The sequence below is a fragment of the Stomoxys calcitrans genome, chromosome 4 (assembly GCF_963082655.1).
Source record: "Stomoxys calcitrans chromosome 4, idStoCalc2.1, whole genome shotgun sequence".
In the NCBI taxonomy this organism is placed as follows: Eukaryota; Metazoa; Arthropoda; class Insecta; order Diptera; family Muscidae; genus Stomoxys; species Stomoxys calcitrans.
The window spans coordinates 4,673,878-4,700,158 of record NC_081555.1 but is presented as its reverse complement, the minus strand read 5'-3'; the positions used below and the strand labels follow the sequence as shown (position 1 = coordinate 4,700,158).

Here is a 26,281-nt window from a genome sequence, read left to right as displayed (position 1 = left end):
TTATACCCACCAAGAAGTGGCCATTTCGCCATTCCATTTGCAACACATCAAATTATGCATTTCCATCTGTCTGTTTTTGACAGATGGCCTATATCTTGATATAGCATCCTTTATACGTTTCTCCTGGTAAAAGTCGTATTTTTCTCAATTTTAATGAACGATTTAAGTGTTTGAGCCTAGAAATGCGCTTTTACTAGCGATTTTCGCCTTTACAGCGAGTACGGATCAGATTGAACGCACAAAGCCGTATTTCTTACCCAGTAATTACGAAATTGTGAAGGGATATCTTAACGCTCGTAACAGTTTCAATCAATATCAGATCCACCGCCCTTTTTCCTGAAATTTAAAGTAGTGAGACCCCTAGTAACAGTATTTGGCCCCTCGACATGCATGAATTTATTCTGCACTCTTAACAAAAACACAAAAACGACAAAAAGTGAAGTAAATTCGAGTTATCTCCGGCAATTTTTTCAATAATCATTTTGACATTTGTTGGAAAAACCTACCAAAAATTGAAGGCAGCCTACCAACCTACCAAAAGAATAAAAACCTAACAATTTTGGTAGGAACCTATCAAAAACGGCAACACTTATCATGGTACTTTATAAACCGATCTTGGGTCTTGACTTTTTGAGTCTCTAGAGGGCGCAATTCTTATCCGATTGGAATGAAATTTTGCACGACGTGTTTCGCTATGACTTCCAACAACTGTGCTAAGTATAACTCAAATCGGTCAATAATCTGATATAGCTGCCATATAAATCGATCTTGAGTCTTGACTTCTTAAGCCTCTAGAGGGCGCAATTCTTATCCGATTGGAATGAAATTTTGCACGCCGTGTTTTGTTATGATATCCAACAACTGTGTCAAATACGGTTACAATCGGTATATAATCTGATATAGCTGCCATATAAACCGATCTTGGGTCTTGACTTCTTGAGCTCTAAAGTGCGCAATTCTTGTCCGGTTGGAATTTAATTTTGCACGACGTGTTTCGCTATGACTTTCAACAGCTGTGCTAAGTATGGTTCAATCGGTTTATAACCTGATATAGCTGTCATATAAACCGATCTTGAATCTTGACTTCTTTAGCCACTTGAGGGCGTAAGTTTTATTCGATTTGAATGAAATTTTGCACAAAGTATTTTGTTCTGGTATCTAACAACTGTGCCAAGTATGGTTCAAATCGGTCCATAACCTCATATAGCTGTCATTTAAACCGGTCTTGGGATTTGACTTTTTGAGCTTCTAGAGGGTGCAATTCGTATTCGATTTAGCTGAAATTTTGCATGACGTATTTTGTTATGACTTTCAACAGCTGTGCCGAATAAGGTTAAAACCGGTTTATAACCTGATATAGCTGCCATATAAACCGATCTGGGATCTTGACTTCTTGAGCCTCTAGCTTACTTTCAAATACTTTTTATTTGAGTCCCACATTATCATGATTGGTCTATACACCCATATGTTGGGGTTTGGGGCTGAGACGGCCCCTTTCTTAAATTATTCTGGGGGTGTTTATCCCACCAGTAGAGGCCTATCTATGCTTATGCCCACCCATCCCCGAAATTTGGCGTGTCTGAAAATTAGGTTAAGGGGGTGGGTACGCCCCCACTTCAGATATCAAACCCCAATTATTTTCACCACGGGACTATTCTGCACCATCTGTGAAAAATTCTAGAAAATCGGTTCAGCCGTTTTGGAGTCTATATGGAACAGACAAACAAACTTACAAAGAAACAAACACACATTTTTATAAACAAGAATTTTGTCAACGTTTTCTCTATAGAAAATTTTTTCATGATTTGAAATTTTATTTCTATTGAAATCTTGTCGAAACCCTATTTCCTAATATTTTTTGTTTTTGTTCAAATATTTTTTACGCTACACTTATTCACATCTTCAAAATATTTGCCTGCTTTGAAAAGAGCTTCTCCAATTAGATAAAATTCTTACAAATTTTTATTATTTGTATTTGTACTGCTCTAAAGTTGTTATCATGACAACTTCTACCCTGAGTACCTGCAATCTTTGCTCATTTTCGTTGGGCAAATTAATAATGGCACAATCTCTATTTTAATTTTAACTTTAATTAAAAGATCCTTTTAATCCCGGTCACATTAGCACCACCAACGGCAAGTATTTGAGATTATGAGGATTATAAAATATTTTAAAAAGCCCTCAAAAATCATGGTAAATAAAATGATGGGTCTTTTAGGCTATTTGGCAAATATTTACATAAAAAGAATCTAACTGAAGTAAATTTAGCTTAGGAAAAGGTCGCAATAATAGTAAAGACCAAAAGTATGCGACAAAAAAAATTAAAGGGAGTAATGGTAATTTATCCCTGTTTCTTTATGAAATTTAAGTTAAATCCATTCTTCTTGCGAACGTTAAAGATGGCCTTAGTATTTTTCAAGATTTTTTAAAATTTTAGGTATTTGCTATACATTTTTATTCTTCTCTCCAAAAAAGGGTGTCGTACAGTGGTACGCCGTCGTCCCTTATCATTGAGCTTAAATTTGAATCAGGCAGCACCTATCAATATGTAAGAAGTTTGCACCTATTGCTTAACGAAATGTTCATGGAAAAATTTCCAATATGCTACACACTTTTAAACATTACTGTGTTTATCATATTTATGCTCTAGTCTAAGCGACAAACATTCATCTTCTTGCTTTATGGCCAAACAGAAAGGCACTTCAGGGCGAATATTTAACACATTTTCCATTTCCTTGGACCAAACAAAATAAAAACACAACACACCACGGTCTCTTTGGGCAAGCCAAGCGTTTTGCATAGCTTCACTTTGTAATCAAGTTTAGAGGCAGAAGAAAAAATAAAAAGAAAAAACATACAACGCAAATGAATATTTAATTTTTAATTACGTTTTCACATGGCAACTGTTGCTAATGAGCGAGCGAGAGCAGTGACTCTGAAACTGACTGCAAAAAACAAAAAAAAAAAAAAACGCCATAGACCACAGTGCTTAATAAGAAAAGCCACAAGAAGAAACTCGAGCTGGGAAGTTTTTGGGGTGTATGTTTTGCAGCAAATACTTCAGCACCCTACAGAAATTCAGAGAAATTGTATACAAAAACGTTTGAGGGTCTTTTTGGCTGAAGAGCAGAAAAAATATAAATAAAACACACAAAGTTAAGTATGCACTAATATTACCAAAATGCTAATTTAGCACACAAAGAAAAACAAAAGCTAAAACTCTCACTTAAGCAAACAAACAGCCCAGCAGTTTATAATTATGTATGATATTTTGTTGTTGTTGTTGTTTACACTCCAACATTTGTAATTAATACATAGCAGTACAAAAATTTGTAAAATAGAAAAACGAAAAAATCGGCATTTATTGATTCGAAGTTTTTGGAAATTTCAGTGTAGTTTTATTATCAAAATAAATGTAATTTATTTTAAAACTCTATTTTTTATATAACAGCAATGCTTTTTTTTCGAAAATTTTATCTTGTCTGCTGTTTATTAGTTTTTGTAATTCATTTTTGTTCCATTGAACGTATGAGTGATTTTTATTCTTATCATATAATTATAATTGTTTATGCCACCCCTTGTCCTCATAGAGAATTATTTAACTTTAAAATTTAAAACAAAAAAATCTCCAACGATTAAACTGCCCTTATCTCAAAAAACACAAAAAAAAAAACAAGTAAAAAGGCGTTAAGTTCGGCCGGGCCGAACTTTGGATACCCACCACCACGGGTATATATGTAAACCACCAAACCAAATCCGATAAAAAATGCCTACCTTATGCCCCATAGCAGCTATATCGAAATATGTTCCGATTTGGACCAAATTGTACTTATTAAACAAGTCATTGTTCAATTGTGTATAACAAAATATTGATCTTTTTAATAGCTATATCTAAAAATAAACCGATCTGAACCATATACGATACGGATATCAAAAAGCCTAACATAAGTCACTGTGTCAAATTTCAGTGAAATCGGATTATAAATGCGCCTTTTATGGGGTCAAGACTTTAAATCGAGATATCGGTCTATATGGCAGCTATATCCAAATCTGGACCGATCTGAGCCAAATTTAGGATGTCGAAGGGCCTTACACAACTCATTGTCCCTAATTTTGGTAAAATTGGACAATAAATAAGCCTTTTATGGCCCCAAAACCTTAAATCGAGAGATCGGTCTATATGGCAGCTGTATCCAAATCTGGAGCGATGTGAGCCAAGTTGCAGAAAAATATCGAAAAGCCTGACACAACTCACCGTCCCAAATTTCGGCGACATCAGACAATAAATGCGCCTTTTATGTGCCCAAAACCTCAAATCGACAGATCGGTCTATATCCAAATCTGGACAGATCCGATCCAAATTGAAGAAGAATGTCGAAGGGTCTAACAAAACTCACTGTCCCAAATTTCGGTGACATCGGACAATAAATGCGCCTTTTATAGCCCCAAATCGGTTTATATGACAGCTATATGGCAGCTATATCCAAATCTCGACCGATCTGAGCCAAATTGAAGAAGGATGTCAAAGGGCCTAACACAACTCACTGTTCCAAATTTTGGTAAAATCGGACAATAAATGCGCCTCAAATCGAGAGATCGGTCTATATGGCAGCTATATCCAAATCTGAACCGATCTGAGCCAAATTGAAGAAGAATGTCGAAGGACCCAACACAACTCAATGTCCCAAATTTCGGCGATATTGGACAATAAATGAGCCTTTTATGGCCCCAAAACCTTTAATCGAGAGATCGGTCAATATGGCAGCTTTACCCAAATCTGGACCGATCTGAGCCAAATTGCAGAAGTACGTCGAAGGGCCCAACACAACTCACTGTCCCAAATTTCGGCGACATCGGACAATAAATGAGCCTTTTATGGCACCTTTAATCGAGAGGTCGGCCTATATGGCAGCTATACCCAAATCTGGACCGACCTGCGCCAATTTCAATTTCCCAAATGTCAGCAAAGTCGGAAAATAAATGTGGCTTTTATGAGCCTAAGAACCTAAATCGTCGGAGCGGTATTAATGGGGGCTATATGAAGATATAGTCCGATATAGCCCATCTATGAGCTTGACATGCTTATAGACAAAGAATTTGTGCAAAATTTCAGCTCAATATCTCTATTTTAAAGACTGTAGCGTGATTTCAACAAACAGACGGACGGACATAGCTAGATCGTCATAGATTTTTACGCTGATGAAGAATATATATTCTTTATCGGGTCGGCAATGGATATTTCGATGTGTTGCAAACGGTATGACAAAATGAATATACCCCCATCCTTCGGTAGTGGGTGTAAAAATTGATTTGGGGATCAACGAAAATATTTGCATTCAAAATGCTGACTAAGTTGTTTCGACTTTTAGAAAATTTACTACGCTTGTACGAACTCCTCACACACACAGAAATGAAACGTTGATACCTTGGTAGCCCTATTAAAAATATTAAAAATTATAATGATTGCAATCAATGAATGAATTCAATCTTGTTCTGTCAGACGTATACGTAATTTCATTAACGATGTAATAATAAAAATCGCTTATACGACCCCTTGTCCCCAAAAAAAAACGATTTTAAATTTCCATACCATAAAAACGTGCTATGTTTGGCCGGGCTGAATGCACCGAAAACCACCACCACCACTTAGTTAAAGGGCATAATTTTACTCTATAATTCAAATTTCTGCCAAACCAAGCAAAAATTAAAGCTTCTTTCAGCCGAAGAAGGTTTATCGATAGATCGGTTTATATGGCATCTATGTATATCAGGTCATAGACAGATTTAAACCACACTTGGCGCAACTGTTGAAAGTCGTAATAGAACACCAGGTGCAACGTTATCAGATAATAGTTGTAGGTTTGAGCCTCTGGAACAAGCAAGTTTGTGCCAAACCAGGCAAAAGGAGATATGTTCCTATGAAAGCTATATCAGGTTATTGGCTGATTTGGACTGTAATAAGCACACTTGTTGGAAGTCATAACAGAGCACTACGTGCAAAGTTTCTGCCAAACCCTGCAAAAATTTAAGCTTTTAGGAGCCGTAGCAGGCTAATCGAGAGACCGGTTCATGTGGGATCTATATATGGTTATAGGCCGATATGAACCGCACTTGCCACAGCACTTGAAAGTTGTATCAGAACTTTTTCCGCTAAAATCTATTTCAATAATTATTTGACCCAATTTATTTTTAATTGAAACTGCTTCAGTCACGGCAATGACAATATCAATCACAGTTTTTGAAAAAGGTGATGAAAAAAAATCAATTAAAAAAGCATAATCAATTACAAAAACAATTGAAAATTTCCAATTATTAATTATACCCTACACAACCTCTGTGGTACAGGGCATTATAACTTTGTGCATTTGCGCTAAAAAGGAGAAGAGCTAGACCCATTGATAAGTATACCGTACGGTTTAGAATCACTTCCTAGTTCAATTTAGCTCTGTCCGTCTGTTCGGTTTATATGGGAGCTATATCAGTTTATAAACCGATTTGGACCATACTTGTCATAGTTGTTGAAAGTCGCAACAGAACAGTAGGTGCAAAGGTTTAGCCAAATCAGACAAAAATTGTGGATTGTAGGCGCCCAAGAAGTCTAGACGAAGGATAAAGTGGTCCTTATCCAGATCTGAACAGATATGGCTTATGTGCAATCCCCAACGACCTACATCAATAAGAAGTTTATGTGTAAAACTTCCAGCGACTAGCTTTACGCGCTCGACCGCTAGCATGTTTTCGAATGACGGACGGAGGAACAAAGGCGGGGACATGCTTAGATCAATCCAGAATGTTGAGGCGATCAAGAATATATATACTTTATAGGGTTGCAGATCAATATTTCGATGTGTTACCAACCGAAAGACTACATTGGTATACCCCACCTTATGGTGATGGTTATAATAAATATAGAATTTGATTTATAAATTATCAAAATGGTTTTTTATCTTCATAGAAAAAAAATGCAAAGAAAATGTTTGTTATCTATTGGGTTTTGTCAGAAATTAAACCCATTAACATTATTTCACCCAAAGCGAGTGAGTCGAGTTAATGACCATGACAATGAATATCACAAGAAATGCAATGATTTTGATTAAATACTGAAAAGAAATTGCCAGACAACAGATGGATTTGCTATCTTTAGTACCGTAGTGTTGCTCTCTAACCTGCCGTCTTTTGGACCTACAGTTCATTGTTTGATAATTTGCAACGTCACTGTTAATTCCAAATGGAAATGGCATAATGGATTTTAATTTTAACTACAAAAAGCCAATTTCTGCATCCTTTCGATCAATATCTCTTCATGTGTCAATATAGCTTCTATTTCTCATTGTGTGATTTCAACATTTCAAAAGGCTGGCTTATTTCCACCTTCAATTGTCTTTGGTTCACAAGCATCACCAATGTGATGCGCTTTAACCAGTTATGGTTTTCTTCATAACTCGAAGGGAGTGGGAAAAGTACAGCTAAAAGTCTGGGTTGTCGACCCTTGAAGTCATCACACCTAATATGGTTGAAAAGTCCTCTAACCAAAGGCGTCCCATAGTGGTTGGTGTATTGTGATCTCTGGTTTTCCTTTCCCACTTGCAAAGAAAATCTCCGATCATTCAGATCGCCTCGAAAGAGAAACCAGAGAAACAAAAAAAAAAATTGTAAAATTTAATGATCTTCGGCATAAAACTTGAAATAGAAAAAAAGTTAAGATGCCAAGTTTAAAATAAATCATTTTTCAAAAAATACTAATTGGACAGTATTTGAAGTAAAATAAGAATCAATCAAACGGATGGCCATGTCCGTTAGTAAATAGGAAATTTAATATAGAGATAGTATCTTTATTTTAAAGTTTTGGTTCTATGGCTCCTTGTCATTGTTAAAATCCTACGAATAAGGAAAAATCTTAAATTTTGAGCCATCTTCTTTCTCAGTGTACATATGCAAAATATGGGGCATGAGTAATATGTATCGCATTCACTTTCTCTTTACCTTACTCACGAATTTAAACTATTCGGTTTTGTTAAGTATTTGTGTTTACTTTGCAATTTAGCAAATATGAATATTTACTTACTATCACAATAGAATCGGATAAGAAACAGATGGTTGTTGTATGAGTAATTGACAATTTGTCACTCACATAATTATAAAAATTACTCATACCGCTCTCATGGCGTATAACAAGGAATAATAAGTGCTGTGTTAAGAATTTTAAATGCTAAATAAATGAAATAGCTCATACTCGCATACACATGAGTGTGTAGTATATGTGAGAGGGTCTTTTGTGGAAAAACAATCTTGTTGGTATTAAAGAAGTTTTCTATTGTATACACACACACAATTGAATATGTGTCACGTTAGTGTTGAAACTTTTTAACAAGAGTTATGGAATTGTTCTACAAATTCTTGAATTTGCAGAACAATTCCACAAATAAAAGGCCAGATATGATTTATGTTTTCACTAAGTAAGTGTTTATGTATGGTATGGCATGGAATGAGTAACGCATTGCAAATATTTGTAATTGAGATTGTTCATAGGAATACAAAATTGGTTTTAAGAATTATCTAAAAACAAATTCCTTTTAATACAAATTTACAAAACAGATTGTGGAGGAAATTTTATTGTTTGGATTATATTAAATCTTTGTACGCTGCCTGGCATATAAGTGATTTTAATTCAGTTAACACAATGCAAATTGCCCATGAACATTCCATTAAGGAACAGGGACATATCAATGATTGCTATCCGATTTAAGTTTAAGCTCAATGATAAGGGGCCCCTTTTTAAAATCGAGATCAAACCGCGTGCCGCAGTGCGACTCCGCTTTGTGGTGAAGTTTTTTTTTTTTTGAATTCAGTTTGAAGCACACATAAACAAGCTTATCTGGCTTTTGTGGAGCAAAGAAACTACAAATAAAATATACTTTACGAAATTCCAATATCAATTGGAGGAAGACTCATATGTAATACCTAACCAAAAGGCACTGAAGATTTTGAATCACAGCGCCATGCCAACTTCTGTAGCCATGGTGACTATATTTGCAGCACTTCAAAATATCCTTTACAGCCCTAGAATGTATATAAATTCTTAATTGTGATAAAATTCCAGGACTCTCTATCCCTGTCTGCTGGTCTGTCCCACAATCTGTGAAAATGAGTTATTGAGTTGCAATTAGGCACAAAATATTTCTTAACCACAGGCAAGTAAAGTTCCTAAATAGGTTATATCGGACCTTAGTCTAGCCTTCATAAAGACAGATCTCCAGTCGTAAAGTGCTGAACCCACATAGATAGGACTTTGTTTTGATAGAATTGTGTATAATCGGACATTTCAAACAATCGGCATAAAAATCGCAATTTCATCTGATTGAGAGTGGTTAATCAAAGTTCATCCCTAAGTTCATCAACTAAATGGGTATGCACCAAGTTAAAGACAAGTATTTCTACCCTCTACCATACAATGGGGACAATGGGGGTAACGATTATCGTCATTCCGTTTAATGGAAATATTGTTCTAAATATACTTCATCATCTTCACATTTTAAGTCAATCTTTTCATGGCCATTCGTCTGTCGAAAGCATGCAAAATTTGGAACAAGTAACGCTAGCCGATAGAAGATTCCTTCGATGCCAAGATATACACACTGGCGGTATGCATTGACATCGAGAGAGCTTATAACAGATGCGACACACTGATCCAATCCTTAGACCAGTATCGGGTGGACCAGGTTTTATTACCACTCCCATGGGTGACCACCATAAATAACCTATTACGGATGCTTACGATGTTATAATAATTCTAAGGGGTAAGGATGGAAACGAGCTCTGCAGAAGGATCGAAAGGGTATTGCCTATGGCGTATGACTGAGTTAAACCCGGAGGCCTCAATGTTAACCAAGAAAAGACCAAAATATGATTTTTCACGAGGAAGACAAAGGTGGGCCAATTTAACGTACCAAATTTTCTCAATAGAACGATATCGATACCTGACAAGGTCAAATACTTAGAAGTGATCTTGAACAGGAAACTGAAGTGGAAATGGCAAATTAAGGAGCGTACCGAGATGTTGGGCATTCTGTAGACGAAAAATGGATTCTTAATCCGAGGATAGTCCACTAGCTCTACAGGAGCGTGATTAGACCAATACCAAGTTATGCCTCAGGCGTTTGGTGAACAGCGAAGGTGATACGAAGAGCGAACGTTAGGATAATACAAGGTCAAATACATAGGTGTGATCTTGGACAGGAACCTGAATTGGAAGTGTCATATTCAGGAGCGTACTGAGAAGGCTCTCAGATGTTGGGCACTATGTAGACGGGCCATAGGCTCGAAATGGGGCCTGAATCCTAGGATAGTCCAATGGTTCTACAGAAGCGTGATTAGACCAATACTCACTTACTCCTCAGTAGTTTGGTGGACTGCTATGAAGAAAAAGTTCAACATAAGGACCATACAACAGGTTCAGAGAACATTTTGTCTTGGCATAGATGGAGCGATGAGGACCACACCCACTAAGGCACTGGAGTCTCTTCTAAATATCCGACCCATAGACATACATATAAAGTGTGAGGCAGCCATTGCGGCTATGCGACTTAAGGCGATGGGAGCATGGATAGAGGATAGGGGCTGGTCATACCAATGCAGTACAATCGAGGCGTTGATAGGAAACCTGGAAGGAATGGAAGAGGTTTCCGATGGGATACCTGAGACGACACTTGAGGTCGAGTGCGAGGCACTGCTGCCAGCGGCACACTCTTGGATTGATGGAATCCTAGTATTGCCATCTGGAAGATCATGTTACACGGATGGATCAAAGCTAGAGGACAGAGTGGGTCTTGGGGTCTACATTGAAAACCCAGTGACTGATATCTGTTCTACACTGTCTGACCATAATACGGTCCTGCAGGCGGGGATCAAAGAATGCGTGGTGTGAGGCTAATGCGAGAACGTAGAGTGTAAACATCTTTATGGTTTACCAGAACGGTAAAGTCACGAACAGTCGTGGAGTGTAAGAAGGAGATTAACGCCTTCTCTGAGAATGGCACGATATGCATCGTGTGAGAGCCGGGCCATAGCGGAGTAAGGGGCAATGAAAAGTAGACGATTTGGCAGTGAAGGCCAGAGGACTGCCGTCAACAAACTTAGTTAACCCGTAGCATATAGGGTCGACGCAGTCCGAGTTAAGAGCGTGGACTACGAACGCATGTAGCATTGTGAAACGGCGAAACGGTCAGCAGGACTACGAAAATCCTATGCGTCTATGTGGAGATCTGGATCGTGAGAAGACAAGACTAAGGAAGAATGAGAAAGCAGACGATTTGACAGTAAAGGCCAGAGGACTGTCGTCAACAAACTGCGTTAAAGGAATAACAACCGCTGAATATTTTACTGTTGTTCAAGTCGGGATTTCAACTCAGGCGATCGCCGTCATAGGCATGTAACATTGTGGAACGGCGAAACGGTCTGCAGGACCACGAAAATCCAATGCGCCTATGCGGAGATCTTGATCGTGAGAAGACGAGGCTAAGGGGAATGAAAAAGCAGACGATTTGACAGTGAAGGCCAGAGGACTGCCGTCAACAAACTTGGTTAAACCGACACCTTTCGGGTCGACGCAGTCCATATTAAGAACGTGGACTATGTGGAACGGCGAAACGGTTTGCAGGACTACGAAAATTGTATGCGCCTATGCGGAGATCTGGATCGTGAGAAGAGGAGGCTAAGGGGGTATGAAAAAGCAGACGATTTGACAGTGAAGGCAGTCAACAAACTTGGTTAACTCAAAGCCTTTCGGGCCGACGCAGTCCGAGTTTATAGCGTGGACTACGTGGAATGGCGAAACGGTCTGCAAGACTTCGCGCCTATGCGAATATCTGGATCGTGAGAAGACGAGGCTAAGGGGGAATGGAAAGGCAGACGATTTAGCAGCAAAGGCAAGAGGACTGCCGTCAACAAACTTGGTTAACCCGAAGGCTTTCGGGTCGACGCAGTCCGAGTTAAGAGATAGTCCACGCTCTTAACTCGGACAGCGTCGACCCGCATGTAACATTGTGGAACGGCGAAACGGTCTGCAAGATTACGAAAATCCTATGCGCCTATGCGAAGATCTGGATCGTGAGAAGACGAGGCTACTACTGAAAGGAAGCAAGCAGGAGGTAAGTGATGCTTTCGGTATAATAACAGGACACATAGGACTACGAGCTCAATTATACCAAATCCGTGCGGCAAGTGATAGCATATGTAGGGCATGCGGGGAAGATTATGAGACGTTGGAGCATTTCTTATGTCATTGCTCGGTTTTCGCGGCTAACAGATCCCGGCAATTAGGTGGGCGACACAATACCACACATAAACCAACAATTAGGGATTTTGTAAGCAGCGTGGGATTCCTGCTTTAATTTAAAGGAAATTTAAATTAAAGATAACACCTTTATTTTAAAGTTTTGGTTCTTTGGCTCGTTTTCTTTGCTAAAATCCTTATATTTTGGGCCAAATTTTTTTCAGCGTAGATATAGCTTCCTATAATTCTTCGAATTGGGCGAAATTTGTACGATAACTACTCTTTTGATATTCAATAGTTATGTAAAGAATGCTCCAAATCGGTATATAATTTGTTATAGGTTCCATATAACAAACCGATTTCCCTACTTAACTTCTTGAGCCTCCCTAAGGTTAAATTTTTATCCAATTGGTCTGCAAGCTTTAGAAGATACCTGGCCTGCACCTTCATATTCCCGTTGCTAGGCCCGTTTCGTTTTATTTAAGCCATGGCTTACGGCTTACTTTTAACATAGGGCGAAATGTAACAAAAGTTTATGGTGTGGCAAAAATGGATTTTCCCCATTTTTCACACAAATTCCAATTTTAGCAACAATTCAATTAAATTTCCCACTCACTTAAGTTCATCTCTCATTTTTATTTGTAATATATATATTTTTTATTTTAATCTAATTGCTTTCAATAAATTAAACAAATTAACAAATAACAAAAAAAAACAATACAACTTTTCTAATTTAGCAAAATACTCGAAAATAACAATTGAAAGTAATTGCTAAAAGTCGATAATAATTTTAATTATAAAAAGTTTCATAGCAACATTTCAAACTGGCTATAAAAACACGGAAAAATAATTGAGCAAATTGAAACAAAAAAAATCCACAAACTCCCATACAACCAAGCAAAACAAAAAAACAAAAAAAAAAACAGCAACCAATCAACAAAATCATCAAAAATAAAATAAAACCCACAAAAGTTGAACGTCATATGCAGATATTTGGTCAGAGAAAATTGGAAAAATATTAAATTTTTCTCGTGAGGCATGAAAAACTTACTATTGATTTCCTTGTGCGTTAACTTACCTGCAACAAGAGAAAGAGTATATAGAGAAGAATATAAAAAGGGAGAAAAGTTTCATTAAAAATTGTCAACTTTTGTTTTTGTTGGCTACAAACGAACGCATCGAATGCAAAATAAATGCTACAGACAGACATCGAGAGGGAGAGAGTGAGAGAGAAGAAACATAAATACAAACATATAGAACACTTACAGCTGCTTGCTGTTGCAACTCTACGGAGATGCATAGGCATTCTCACACATGCATATGCTGCAGCATTAAATGTCAACTCTGGCACTACAACAGATAAGTTATATTTTTATACTTTTATAAATTGACAGAAAGTACTACACACACACACACACACACATGCGCTCTTGCATATGAAAGCCAGGCAGGTAAAAAGGCACCTGGGAGATACCAACACTCGTTTTAAATTGAAAGCCTGACAGACACATAAATAAAGGCATACTGAATTGAATTACTCTTTCTATTAGCATGTTTCCCGTATGGGAGCAAGTCTTTTACTTTGTTTACTGACAATATTTCACTTTATGCCTGAGAAGGCACCACACCGCACCGCACATACCCACACCTTGACATTACACACAATATCGTACTCAAACTCATACACATACACAACACCTGGCAGTGTCATATGTGCTCGTTATAAAGTCTATTTGATGGAAACCACCAAATGACAGAATGTCTTTTTGCCATCATGTCCTCGCATTCAATTGAAGACAATGACGCGATGCGTATGTGTTGTGGCAAAAAAAATTACGAAAAAGAAAACTTTTTCTACACACTGTCGTTTTGTTGCATTTTGACATTTTCATTTGGCAAACTAACAGTAACTACCACTACACTGCCAAGTACTTGAATAGAGAAACAAATCAATCAAAATATAAGCATTTTTTAAAAGTTATAAACAAGAGGAAAAAATATTGAATTTTCTGTTGAAATATGTGACAAGGTGACATTTACTATTTCTATTTAAAATGCATTTACAATTCGATTGGCTAAATTTTATGGAAGAGTGAAATGTAACTAAAAAGGTCATATATAACAGATGACAATTTTCTTAATTCAAAAAAAAATAAAATTTTCTAAACTACTAGCAGATGTCCCATGAAAATTCCATTAAGGAACATGGGATACTTCTCTCATATCAATGAGTGCAGTCTGTTTAAGTTTTAAGCTCAATGACAAGGGACCTTCTTTCGACACCACTTGGTAGAGAAGTTTTAACACTAATGTAGCCAACATTAGTAAGGGACTAACCACCGCTGAAAATTTTACTGATGTTCAAGTCGGGATTTGAACTCAGGCGTTCGGCTTCATAGGCGGACATGCTTACCTCTTAGTCATGGTTGCCTTCAAAAGCATATTGAAAGCATATGTTATATAGAGCTGAAGGGACATGTTATAAATTTGTTAAAGTTATTTTATGGATGGTTGTGAGATAAATGAAAATGTATTCTAAGTAGAATTTAAACTTTTCCGGTTGGTTTTAAAGGATCACATGGCATATTATCTCTGTATTGAATTGATTTTTCCTTTATAATTATGGGTCGTATAATGAGTTAATTTTCTTGGAGGCCATCGTAACGCAGAGGCTAGCATGTCCGCCTATGACGCTGAACGCCTCGATTCGAATGCTGGCGAGACCATCAGAAAAATTTTCAGCGGTGGTTTTCCCCTCCTAATGCTGGCAACATTTGTGAGGTACTATGCCATGTAAAACTTCTCTCCAAAGAGGTGTCGAACTGCGGCACGCCGTTCGGACTCGGCTATAAAAAGGAGGCCCCTTATCATTGAGTTTAAACTTGAATCTGACTGCAATCATTGATATGCGAGAAGTTTGCCCCTGTTCCTTAGTGGAATGTTCATGGGCAAAATTAGCAATTTGCCATATCCTGCGCCCTGTATCTGTCCCAAAATTATCTTCCTCACTATAGCGGCATGCTCACGAGGTCCTCAATCTAAAGTTCCCAATCCGATATTTTACTCATTGAAAATATTTTTAGAATATTTTTCTTCTACGTTTACACACACTACGGAGGCCACCGTGGCGCAGAGGTTAGCATGTCCGACTATGACGCCGAACGCTTGGCTTCAAATCCTGGCGTAAACACTATACATATAAAAACTTCCCTACCAAGTGGTGTCACTATGCGGCTCGCATAGAAAGGGGCCTCTAATCACTGAGCCTTAACTTTAATTGGACTGCGCTAGAGCTGGCAAACTATCCACAATCGCAACATTTAATATTTTCGATATTTCGTTTTAATAATAAATATCGATACTATCGTTAATTTCCCAGCACATATATTTTAAACGAAAATGAGAAATAAAAATCAGGAGATCGATTTATATGGAAGCAATATAAATGCACAGATCAAATAAAACCAAGGTTAATAAAGTCAGTTGGAAGTCATGAGTGAAATTATTGTACAATATGTTAGCCTAATCGAATGAAAATTGCGCCCTCTATAGGTGACAGGTATTTGAAAGGATACCTTCAGTGTTAGCCTAATCGGAAGAAAATTGCGCCCTCTATAGGTGAAATGTAAATTAAAGGGTACATTCAGTGCAAAAAATGTATATTTTGCGATAGTATCCATCGGACAAATATCAATCGATATTCAGCCAAAAAATTAAACATCCATAGTGCCGTCGATATTTTGTCAGCTCAAGACTGCACTAATTAATTGATATGATAGAAGTATCCCCTGTTCCTTAATGGAATGTTCATGGGAATTTTAGTTAGTTTACACACGTCATAAAAAGTATTCGATTTTCATCACAAGTTATGGTCTCTACATACTGTAATCATAAAAGCGATCGTTTTTAAATTTGTTTGCCAGTCAGGACGAAGATTATGAAAACAAAACACAAATATTTTCTAAGCGAGGCTAATTTCGGACTACCGCTATAACCTTTCCTAAACTTTGTATCTCTTATGTTCTTCAATAGATCTTCATTGGATTTTGGGTAGACAAAAATTACACATTTTTTATTTAGTAGCGCTATGGTACTCTTGAATACCATAAGACACCCCTAATTAAAAAAAACCTTAAGTCGACACTAAACACCTTCAGACATTTAATATTATTTATTATGTTATATCAACTCTTGGAAATTCCTTGCATACACCAATATGTAATATAATCTCAAAGAGGTCAAAATCTTATACCAACTTTCAATATAATCCATTGATTTATTTTTTTTTAATAAACACTTTGTGAGTTTTATAGAAAAAAAAACGAGCAACTCCTATGAAATTAATAGGCACTGTACTAGTATAACCCCTTCTAGGCCCATGTACTGCTCATGCATATTCGCTATGCGTCAGTCTATTAAGGATGTTCATAGCTACGTAAATGTGCAACTACTACAACAAAAACCACAATAACAGCTACAAATAGAAAAGCAGAAGAAGAAGAACAAGATGAGTCGAGTATACACAACTTTACAAAAACGAAAAGTGTAAACTTTTTTAAATGCATACGAAAACATAGAAATGCATGCATACCCCAAGTGTACATATGAAGTAGTATACCCATAGATAGCAACAAGAACAACAATGATAAAACTTCTAAATTAACAACACAACAACGTCAATAACAAAGTTTTGCCAGCAACTTTGCCGTTGAAAACCTCTAAAGTCAGCCAACTGCAAACATTTTAGTTAAAGGTATACCCCAGCAAAGAGAGTGTGAGGGAGAGAGGTTGTCAATAACAAAAGCAAGACAACAACAACTACAGCAACATCAACATCAACCGCAATGAAAGTAAAATGCGAACTTGGAATGAAAGAGATATTTCAACTACCACTACAAGAAGGGGCTAAATGTGTGAGAAATGCCACAGCGTATATTAACTGGCAAAAAGGAAAAAAAAATGAACCAACTTTTTAAATTTTCTTAATAAAAAGAAGACAGTGTAGCAGCATTTAAAATCTTTATAAATGATGAACCCTAAGGATTGAATCGAGGCGACACGCGCAACACCAAAGCAGCTAATGCTTGCAAATGAGTGAACAACTTTGCCAGTTAGCCCAAAACAGCACAGGTTAAGCTTGCTCTTCTTCAACGTGTAATTTGAAGTTTCAAGTATTTCATGCTACTCTAATAAGGTTAAGTGGATTGAGCTTAAATAAAAAATGTTATACATTTAAGTGGTATTTTGCAATTAATACCAAATTTTATCTAAGGGTTTTAATTTCAATAGCAGGTGATAGCAATTCTTTGGCCTTGACTATCGATTTAATTTTAAGTGAAATAACAAAGTTTTTACTGATTATTATGATGAAAACAAAATATCTTTACAAATGCTTAAAAAGGCATTAAGTTCGTCCGAGAAGAACTATGGAACAACGCCACCTCGGATTTAGATATATTATCCACAATAAGTCTAGAAACGGTGAAAATACACTATTTATGAACCCATGGAAGCTAATGGTAATGTGGGCACGGGCGTCTAGGAGCCTAAAACAAATTACTATTAAAAAAAAATGGACCCTATATTTGTTTGAGACAGTACATCGGGAGATCGCTCTATATGGCAGCTATATACTAATATTGCCTAAATTGCATCAAAATCGGAAAGGCTTTATTGGACCCCCACACATCTCACTCTACCGTACATAAGCAAAATCGTATAACAAATACACGCAATGTATGGGTGAAAGACTTCAGTCGGGAGATCGGTTTATATGGGGGCTATAATCAAATATGGTCCGGCCTGAACCATACTCGACAGGAATAGATATAGAGGGGCTTAACACAATATACTGTGCTAAATTTCAAATTTTACCATAAACATTCCATTGAGGAACAGTGGGGATACTTCTCTCATATCAATGAGTACTGGCCGATACAAGTTTAAGATCAATGACAAGGAGCTTCCTTTAAATTGCCGAGTCCGAACTGCTTGTCGCAGTAGAGAAGTTTATACGTCTGAGTACATTAAGTAAATAGCTCAGAGGTGTTACCACCATTAGGAAGGCGTGATTACCGCTGAAATTGAATATTTATGATGTTCTCCTCGAGAAAAGAACTCATGCGTTCAGCGTCAAAGACGGACATGCAAACCTTAGAGCTACGGGGCACATAAAAGAACACTTCAAATAAGGAGAACCCAAAAACAAGTAAGAGCTTGCTAAGTTCGCCCGGGCCGAATCTTATATACCCTCCACCATGGATCGCATCTGTCGAGTTCTTTGCGCAGTATTTCTTTTTAGGCAGACGAAGAATAATAAATAAGGACGGAGGAGGAGGAGCTATATCAAGTTATAGTCCGATTCGGGGCTCAAAAAGCAAAATCGGGAGATCGGTTTATATGGGAGCTGTATCAAGCTATAGATCGATTCAGACCATATTGCACACGTATGTTGAAGTCCATGGGTGAAACCGTTGTACAAAATTTGTGCCAAATCGGATGAGAATTGCGCTCTCTAGAGGCTCAAGAAGTCAAGATCCCAGTTCGGTTTATATGGCAGCTATATCAGTTTATGGACCAATTTGAACCATACTTCGCACAAATATTGGAAGTGATACCAAAATCCTACGTGCAGAATTACAGCCAAATCGGATAAGAAATGCGCCTTCAAAAAACTCAAGCAGTCAAGACCCAAGATCGGTTTATATGGCAGCTATATCCGGTTATGAACCGATTAGAACCATACTTTGCACTGTTGTTGGAAGTGATACCACAACACCGCGTGCAAAATTTCAGTCAAATCGGACGAGAATTGCGCCCTCTAGATGCTCAAGAAAACTGAAAATACAACTAAAGGTAAAGTCGTAAGACAAAGTAAATGCACTCTATAGGCTTAAGTACTCCAATCAAGAGATTGGTTTATATGGGCCTTATTAGATTAAACCCAGATTTGGACAATTATTGGCAGAGTTCTTGAGCGTCATAGCAGGATATCGCCCTCTGGATGTCCAAGAAATTAAGTCCAGAGATCGGTTCATATGGGAGCTCTATTAGGTAAAAGACCATACTTCCAAATCGGTCTATATTGCACTTGAATATACAAAAATGTAAATTTGCCCATGAACATACTATTGGGTTGCCCAAAAAGTAATTGCGGATTTTTTAAAAGAAAGTAAATGCATTTTTAATAGAAATTAGAATGAACTTTAATCAAATATACTTTTTTTACACTTTTTTTCTAAAGCAAGCTAAAAGTAACAGCTGATAACTGACAGAAGAAAGAATGCAATTACAGAGTCACAAGCTGTGAAAAAATTTGTTAACGCCGACTATATCAAAAATCCGCAATTACTTTTTGGGCAACCCAATATTAAGGAACAGGGCCAAACTTCTTGCATAACAATGAGTGCTGTCCGATAACCGAGTTCGAATAGCGAGCCGCAGTGCGACAACTCTTTGTGGAGAAGTTTTTACATGGCTTCCATACCAAATGATACAGAAAGTCACATATATCACAAGTATTAGGAAGGGATCAACACCGCAGAAAGTATTAAAACCCAGGCGTTTAGCGTCATTGGCATACATGCTAATCTCTGCGATACGGTGGCCTCCGACTCGAATAAGGTTAGGTTAGGTTGGGTAAGAGTGGCAGTCCTTTACAGACTCACTTAGACAATTTTAAGTCCATTGTAATACCACAGAAGCGACAGACCAAGGCTTCTGTGAACCGGGAATCGAACTCACGACCCCTACACTGGTAATCCAAGCACGTTACCAACTCGGCTACCGGTGCATTCTGATGGAGTTCTTCATCGGTAAGGGCTGCCGGCTCAGTGTACACTGCTACAACAACAATAACCGACTCGAATAAACTTCTGTGCAAAATTTTACAACTCTGTTTAATCCAACTATTTTTGTCCAACACATATATGAAGAGGCAACTCCTTGCGGCGTGTAATAAAAGTGCCTTTTATAGATCCAAAAACCTAAATCGGGAGATAGGTACACATAGCAGCTACGAATATAACCAATCCATATGTATGGATATTATCCATATATAGACTGACCATATTCGGCACACATGTGAAAGGTCTTAACAGAACTCACTGTGCGAAATTTCTGAGAAACCGGATAATTAATTCGGCTTTTATGGGCCTAACACCTTAAATCGGAAGATCGATATAAATGGAGGCTATACCAAGACATAGCCCCATACCTCATCTTCGCACTTAACCTGCCTATGGACAAAAAAAAAACAATCTGTGAAAGGTTTCAGCTCAATATACCTATTAATGAAGAATAGCCGGAATACAACAGACAAACGGACGGATATGGCTAGATTGTCTACGATTTTTGGGACGATTTTTACTTTACCTTTACGTAGGGTGGCAGTATTAATAAAAAAAATAATTTTGAAAAAGCTACACATCTACAGTTTTGAGAAATAGGCTGATCATTATTTCGAAATTCCTGAAAAAAATTTAAAAATGCTTGAAGACTATTTAAAATATTTTGCAGCTTAAATTTAATGTGTGGTACATGGTGTCGAATTGGTAATAATAATTTATTATTATTACTTATACCACCAAGTGTACTATTGCAAGGAAAGTAGGAACTTTTTCCAAACTAAATACATCTACACAAACACTTCAGAACAAAAAAAAAACTTCAACTAACTTTCCATTCAAATTGAAACATTTTCATGAAAGTGGCATGTCAGAACCAATGCTGCCAACTTGCCAGCGAAAGGCGTAACAAAAATGGTAAAAAGGGCAAAGAAGAGTAACATTTTATATAAAAAACCATTTTGAAAAATTTGTCATGGAAATCGTAGATTAGCAATTGGATTGATCTTGCAGTAAGACAAAATTTAAGAAAATCATTACCAGTTTACGTATAGACGCACAGGAGTAGGGCGTCAGCCTCGAACAGTTTCTCTTCAACCGCCCAGTTGTCGATATTGTTGACTCATCAAAACGTTTGAATAGAAATCATGCCTTGAACATAAACAAATGTTCAGCAGGCAACATTTTTAAGGTATTTAGATATCAAAAAATTCAACACGAGAGGTGTTGTTAAGCCCACGCTGTTCAGATTAAACCAAAATGGTACCTGACCATTGTGTGTCAGGTTAATCGAACTGCACTCATTGCTATGAGAAAAGTGTTTTCTGTAGTATGGGTAGTTTACAGATGAAGCTAAACTAAAAATTTTTAATTAATGAAAAAAAAAATGGAATTTAAGAATTTAAGCTTAAAATTTATTTTTATAAAGAATTTTTTTACTACATTTTTTCAAATTCTCAAGGAAACTCCATTAGTATTGGTATAGAAGGCAAATCACACACTAAAATAACTCTATTTGTATACCACATTATATATAGTTTTTACATTTGCATTTCAATGTTGTCTTCCAAGTTATTATTTTGAGTATCTTAGTTCCATTATCTAGCTTTTTGCAAAGTTAAGTGAAATTTTCCTAATCATATTTGCAAACCCAAGGACATGAATACATGACTGCCACTATCACAGAACCCAGCACCAAAATTAAATTCTTCATCACTGGCTCATTCAAATTTTACTGGGTTTCCTTTTGTTTCGAATATGTATGCTGGCAGACAAGTTGGCGTGCCAAATGCACGAACACAAACTAGTGGGAGTTTTTGGTAGCTGCTTGCTTGTTGTGTGACGAAGAGACATAATTCAAGTGTAAATGAATTCACTACTAAAGTATACTTATACCCATACCATTATTAGACGACACTATATCCACATCCACACAACACAACACACTCTCCTCTTGCAAACATTACGAATTCTAACGGATCACCTTCTAAAGCTTGAGGTCCTGAATGTGTAATGAGAGAGTGCAACATCTTGGTTAGACTATGACAACAACTATTCGAAAGAGTATGGCAAGCTACAAGTAATTGTGTGTGTGGAAAGTGTATGAGTGTACTCATGAGACAGCCACCCAAGAATATTTGCAATTTGTACCCTTATTTGTATGCGTATGGGTAAGTATTGTTGTGGCTTGCCATCTCTTTATATAGATATTTTACTTTTCAGTATGTGTATGCTGGTGTGTGTGTGTGTGTGTTTGTGGGTGTTTTTGTAGAACAAGTCATTTGCTATTGATGAAATTATTATGCCACTCGTTTGCAGCAGAGCAGCAGAGTATGCCATTAGCCAAGGTGAAGAAGACTTTTCATTTAAACATTAACCCCTGTTAGTTGAGGTTAATGGGGTTAGGGTTTAATGACGGAAGCCAACCAAAAACCTTCAATATTAATTAGTGCAAGAATCACCTAGACCACAAGTAATTGATACAGGAGACGCCTTTTAAGGCTTACATCAAATGATTCTCTTCCATTGATGTTAATTGGAAAGCAATGCCAATGCATGCATTATTGAAATCCTAACTAATTTTCATATTGTACGAGTATGAGGAAAAGATAAAATGCTTTAATACACATAAACGGTACGGGAAATGTTGGGGGAAATTTCGGATTATAAACAGTTGTCAATTCAATAATTCGCTTATTGAAGCCGGTTATTCAATGAAAAATTGGAAAAATTTCTTTGTAAAAAATCATACTAATCACCACAGGATGGGGGGTATACTAAACTAGACATTCTGTTTAAAACTTCTTAAAATAATGATATGCGACTAGAGATGAGCGATGGGTAAATACCCACAAGGTATTTAACCGGTCAATTGGGTAAATAGCCGGCTATTTACCCATTTATACCCAAAAGTTGAGTATTTATAATTTTGCAGATATCTTGGGTATAAAAACATTTTCTAAACAATTTTTGATGATTGCGATGATATAGACCAATCTCCATACATAAAGTCTTGAGGCAATAAATTGGTAATTTTACAGCCGATTCGATGAAATTTGACACAGTGAGTTCTGGTAGACCCCTATCCATTTCTGTGAAGTGCGTTTCAGAGCGTACTATATTTGGATATAGCTGCCCTATAGACCGACCGCCCGGTCTCCCGATATAGGGTATTGAGGCCATAAAAGATCCATTTATTACCCGAATTCGGTGAAATTTGGAACAGTATGTACTTGGCATAGCAAGTTCCAATACCCCTCTAAACCTTTTAGTAGAAAATCGTACAGATCGGACCATATTTGGATATAGCTGCCATATAGACCGATCTCCCGATATAAAGTATTGAGCCCATAAAACGGGCATTTTTAAAACGATTTGGATGAAATTTGAAACAGTGCGTTAAGATAGACCTCTACACTTGTTTGTTAAATATCGTCCAGATTTAAACATATTTGGATAAAGGTGTCATATAGACCGATCTTCCGATATAGAGTATTGAGCCCATAGAAGGACCATTTTTCATCCGATTTGGATGAACTTTTGTTATGGATTCCATGGGCGTGTCAAGTATGGTTCAAATCTGTCTAAAAAGTAGAGCTGGCAACCTATCGATTATCGCAACATTCGATATTTTCGATATTTCTAATAATAAATATCGATAGTATCGATACTATTGTTAATTTCCCATCACAAATATTTCAAACGAAGATGAGAAGTAAAAATCGGGAGATCGATTTATATAGAAGCAATATCAATGCACACACCGAATAAAACCAAATTTAATCAAGTCAGTAGCAAGTTTCGAAAGTAATCATTGCACAAAATGTTATCCCAATCGGATGAAAAGTGCGCCCTCTATAGGCGAAATGTATCTTATAGGATACATTCAGTGTCGGATCGCTTATTTTTGTCAAATTTTGCAAAAAAAATTAACTTTGCCGACAGTATCGATAGAAAAAATACCAATCGATGTTCAAATAAAAAATAAAATATCGATAGTGCCATCGATATTTTGCCAGCTCTGCTATAAAGTGATATAGCCGCACTTTTAAAGAGATTGGGTTAAAATTTTGCACATTGAGTTCTGTTACGACTTCCAATGCTCTTGTCAAGTATGGTCCAAATCTGTGTATTAGCTCCCATATAAACCAATCCCCCGGTTTGACATCTTTGAAATCGCAATTGTTGTCCGACTTAGCTGAAATTGTCCAAATTGGTCTAAAACCATGTAGGCTTATGTTGTGATTAGCCTTCTAAGGCCCCTAGAAGCTTAAAATTTCGCCCGGTTTAGCAGAAATATGGTACATAATGTACAGCTATGCCTCTTAGCAAAGTTCATTTATGGGTTCGCAAGATTCGGGTCGTCCGCACTTAACGCGCCTTTACTTCTTGCTTCTTTATTATATATCCAAAAGAAGACAAAGATTGATTTTTATTTTTTTTTATGAGTAGTAGCATCACCGTCTTCACTTCCTGCAAAAAGCCATTAACTATCGGAAGACTAAATAAATGTATATAAACTACAAGGAAAAAAAAAAACAGTATAAAACAACAAATGCTATATTCCAATCTCCGCAACAATGTATGTCATAATTTTTTTTTCTTCTAATAAAATTTCCGCTAGCTCTTCAACGCGTAACGATAAAAACCAGGCGAAACAACCAGAAAAGACCTAGGCAGGCAGTTGGAATAAAAGGCTGGTTGGCTGTTTTACTAACTGGCTTGCTGGCAGGCAAACTGGCAACAATTGTTTTAAACATAAATGCTGAAGAGACTCTTGTGTTGTATGGAAGTAAATAAATATAACCTAGCAATATTTAAATACTAAATAAAGTGCAAAATTCATATTGCCTTACTCATAGAGTAGTATTCTTCTCTTCCCACTCTTTGCACGAAATGAAAAATGCCTTTTGTTGTGGTTGTATGTGTGTGTTTGAGAAAGTCAGAGCAGAACAATGCACAAATGAATGAATGCTTCAATATATGAATGAATGAATACAAGCATGCATTGTGCCATCAGTAAGACATCGGCAAGTCCTCGGCATTTTGTATACATTTGTGTAGCACATTTGTAATGTGTACTCATGTCCTTACAACATGTTTATGCATGTAAAGGACAAGTGCTTAAATTTGACAAATATGTTTCATATATCATACACAAACACACAATAGTCGCAGCTGTACTAGTCAAACGATTTATTTGGCTAACGACTCAGCCCTTGCCACATCACTCAGTTACCGAGTTAGTTTGTCCTTCACTCTCACAACTCACAACTCACTTTCGTTATGGATGGCAAAAACAAGGAGAGCAAAAAAAAAAAACCATAGAAATGACAAAACAAGTGATGTTTTATGAATGACATGTATCTCAATTGTGGTTATAGCGTTTACTCCAACATGTCAGAGACCTTTTCTTTTCCCCCCTCCGCTTTTGCCATATAAAATATAAGCCAATACCTTGCTGTATGGCCAGACACATAGACAATCAGTCCATGGGAGAGGTAAACTCTCCTATACCATAACATGTTTATGGACTCATATGAGCCAACAATGTACATACATCTATACATTTATATTATAGTAGAGTACTGCCATGAATTGCATTATGCATCCGGTAACAGTGGAAGCGCATAGAGCGAAGCTACTAAAAGCCATGCCCAACGTTTAGCCAAGCGTTTCATATATATATATATTTCCACAATACAATTGTTAATATATACGAAGCTCAACTGAGTTGACACTAAATGTTTTAGAGACCAACAATGGGGAGGAACCTTAAACAATTTTATCCTTTCAAAATAGAAAATAAAAAAAAAAAAATTATAAATTTGAACAATAAAATTTACACACAAAAGACCTAATGGTACCAAATGGTTTCATTGTTGCATTATTATGCGAAAAATAATGCTTTAGCTGATACAAAATATTGTTAGATCACTCAGTCAGAGGAGAACACTTTGAACATGAACTCTCTAAAGAGAAATTATGTCAATTTAAAGGAATAATTATATATTATTCATGGTAAATTTATGATACATAATCGGTGTTAGGTGGAAAATATTGACTATAACCTTTGGGGTTATGCTGTATATTGTAACAATAGGGTTAAAAGTTGAAGAATATAAGGGGGCCTGCAATGCAAACAACTTTAGATTATTAGGAAATA

At 36.8% G+C, this 26,281-nt stretch overlaps 1 protein-coding gene across 1 annotated transcript in view; it reads right to left on the bottom strand.

Annotated features, from left to right (window-relative positions):
- Nucleotides 1-26,281, bottom strand: part of LOC106082528 (high affinity cGMP-specific 3',5'-cyclic phosphodiesterase 9A) — a 306,942-nt gene that overhangs the window by 125,317 nt on the left and 155,344 nt on the right. The window contains exon 5 of the mRNA XM_013245098.2: nt 13,323-13,349. Within this exon, the coding sequence (XP_013100552.2) occupies nt 13,323-13,349 (27 nt within the window). The remainder of the gene's footprint in view (nt 1-13,322; nt 13,350-26,281) is intronic.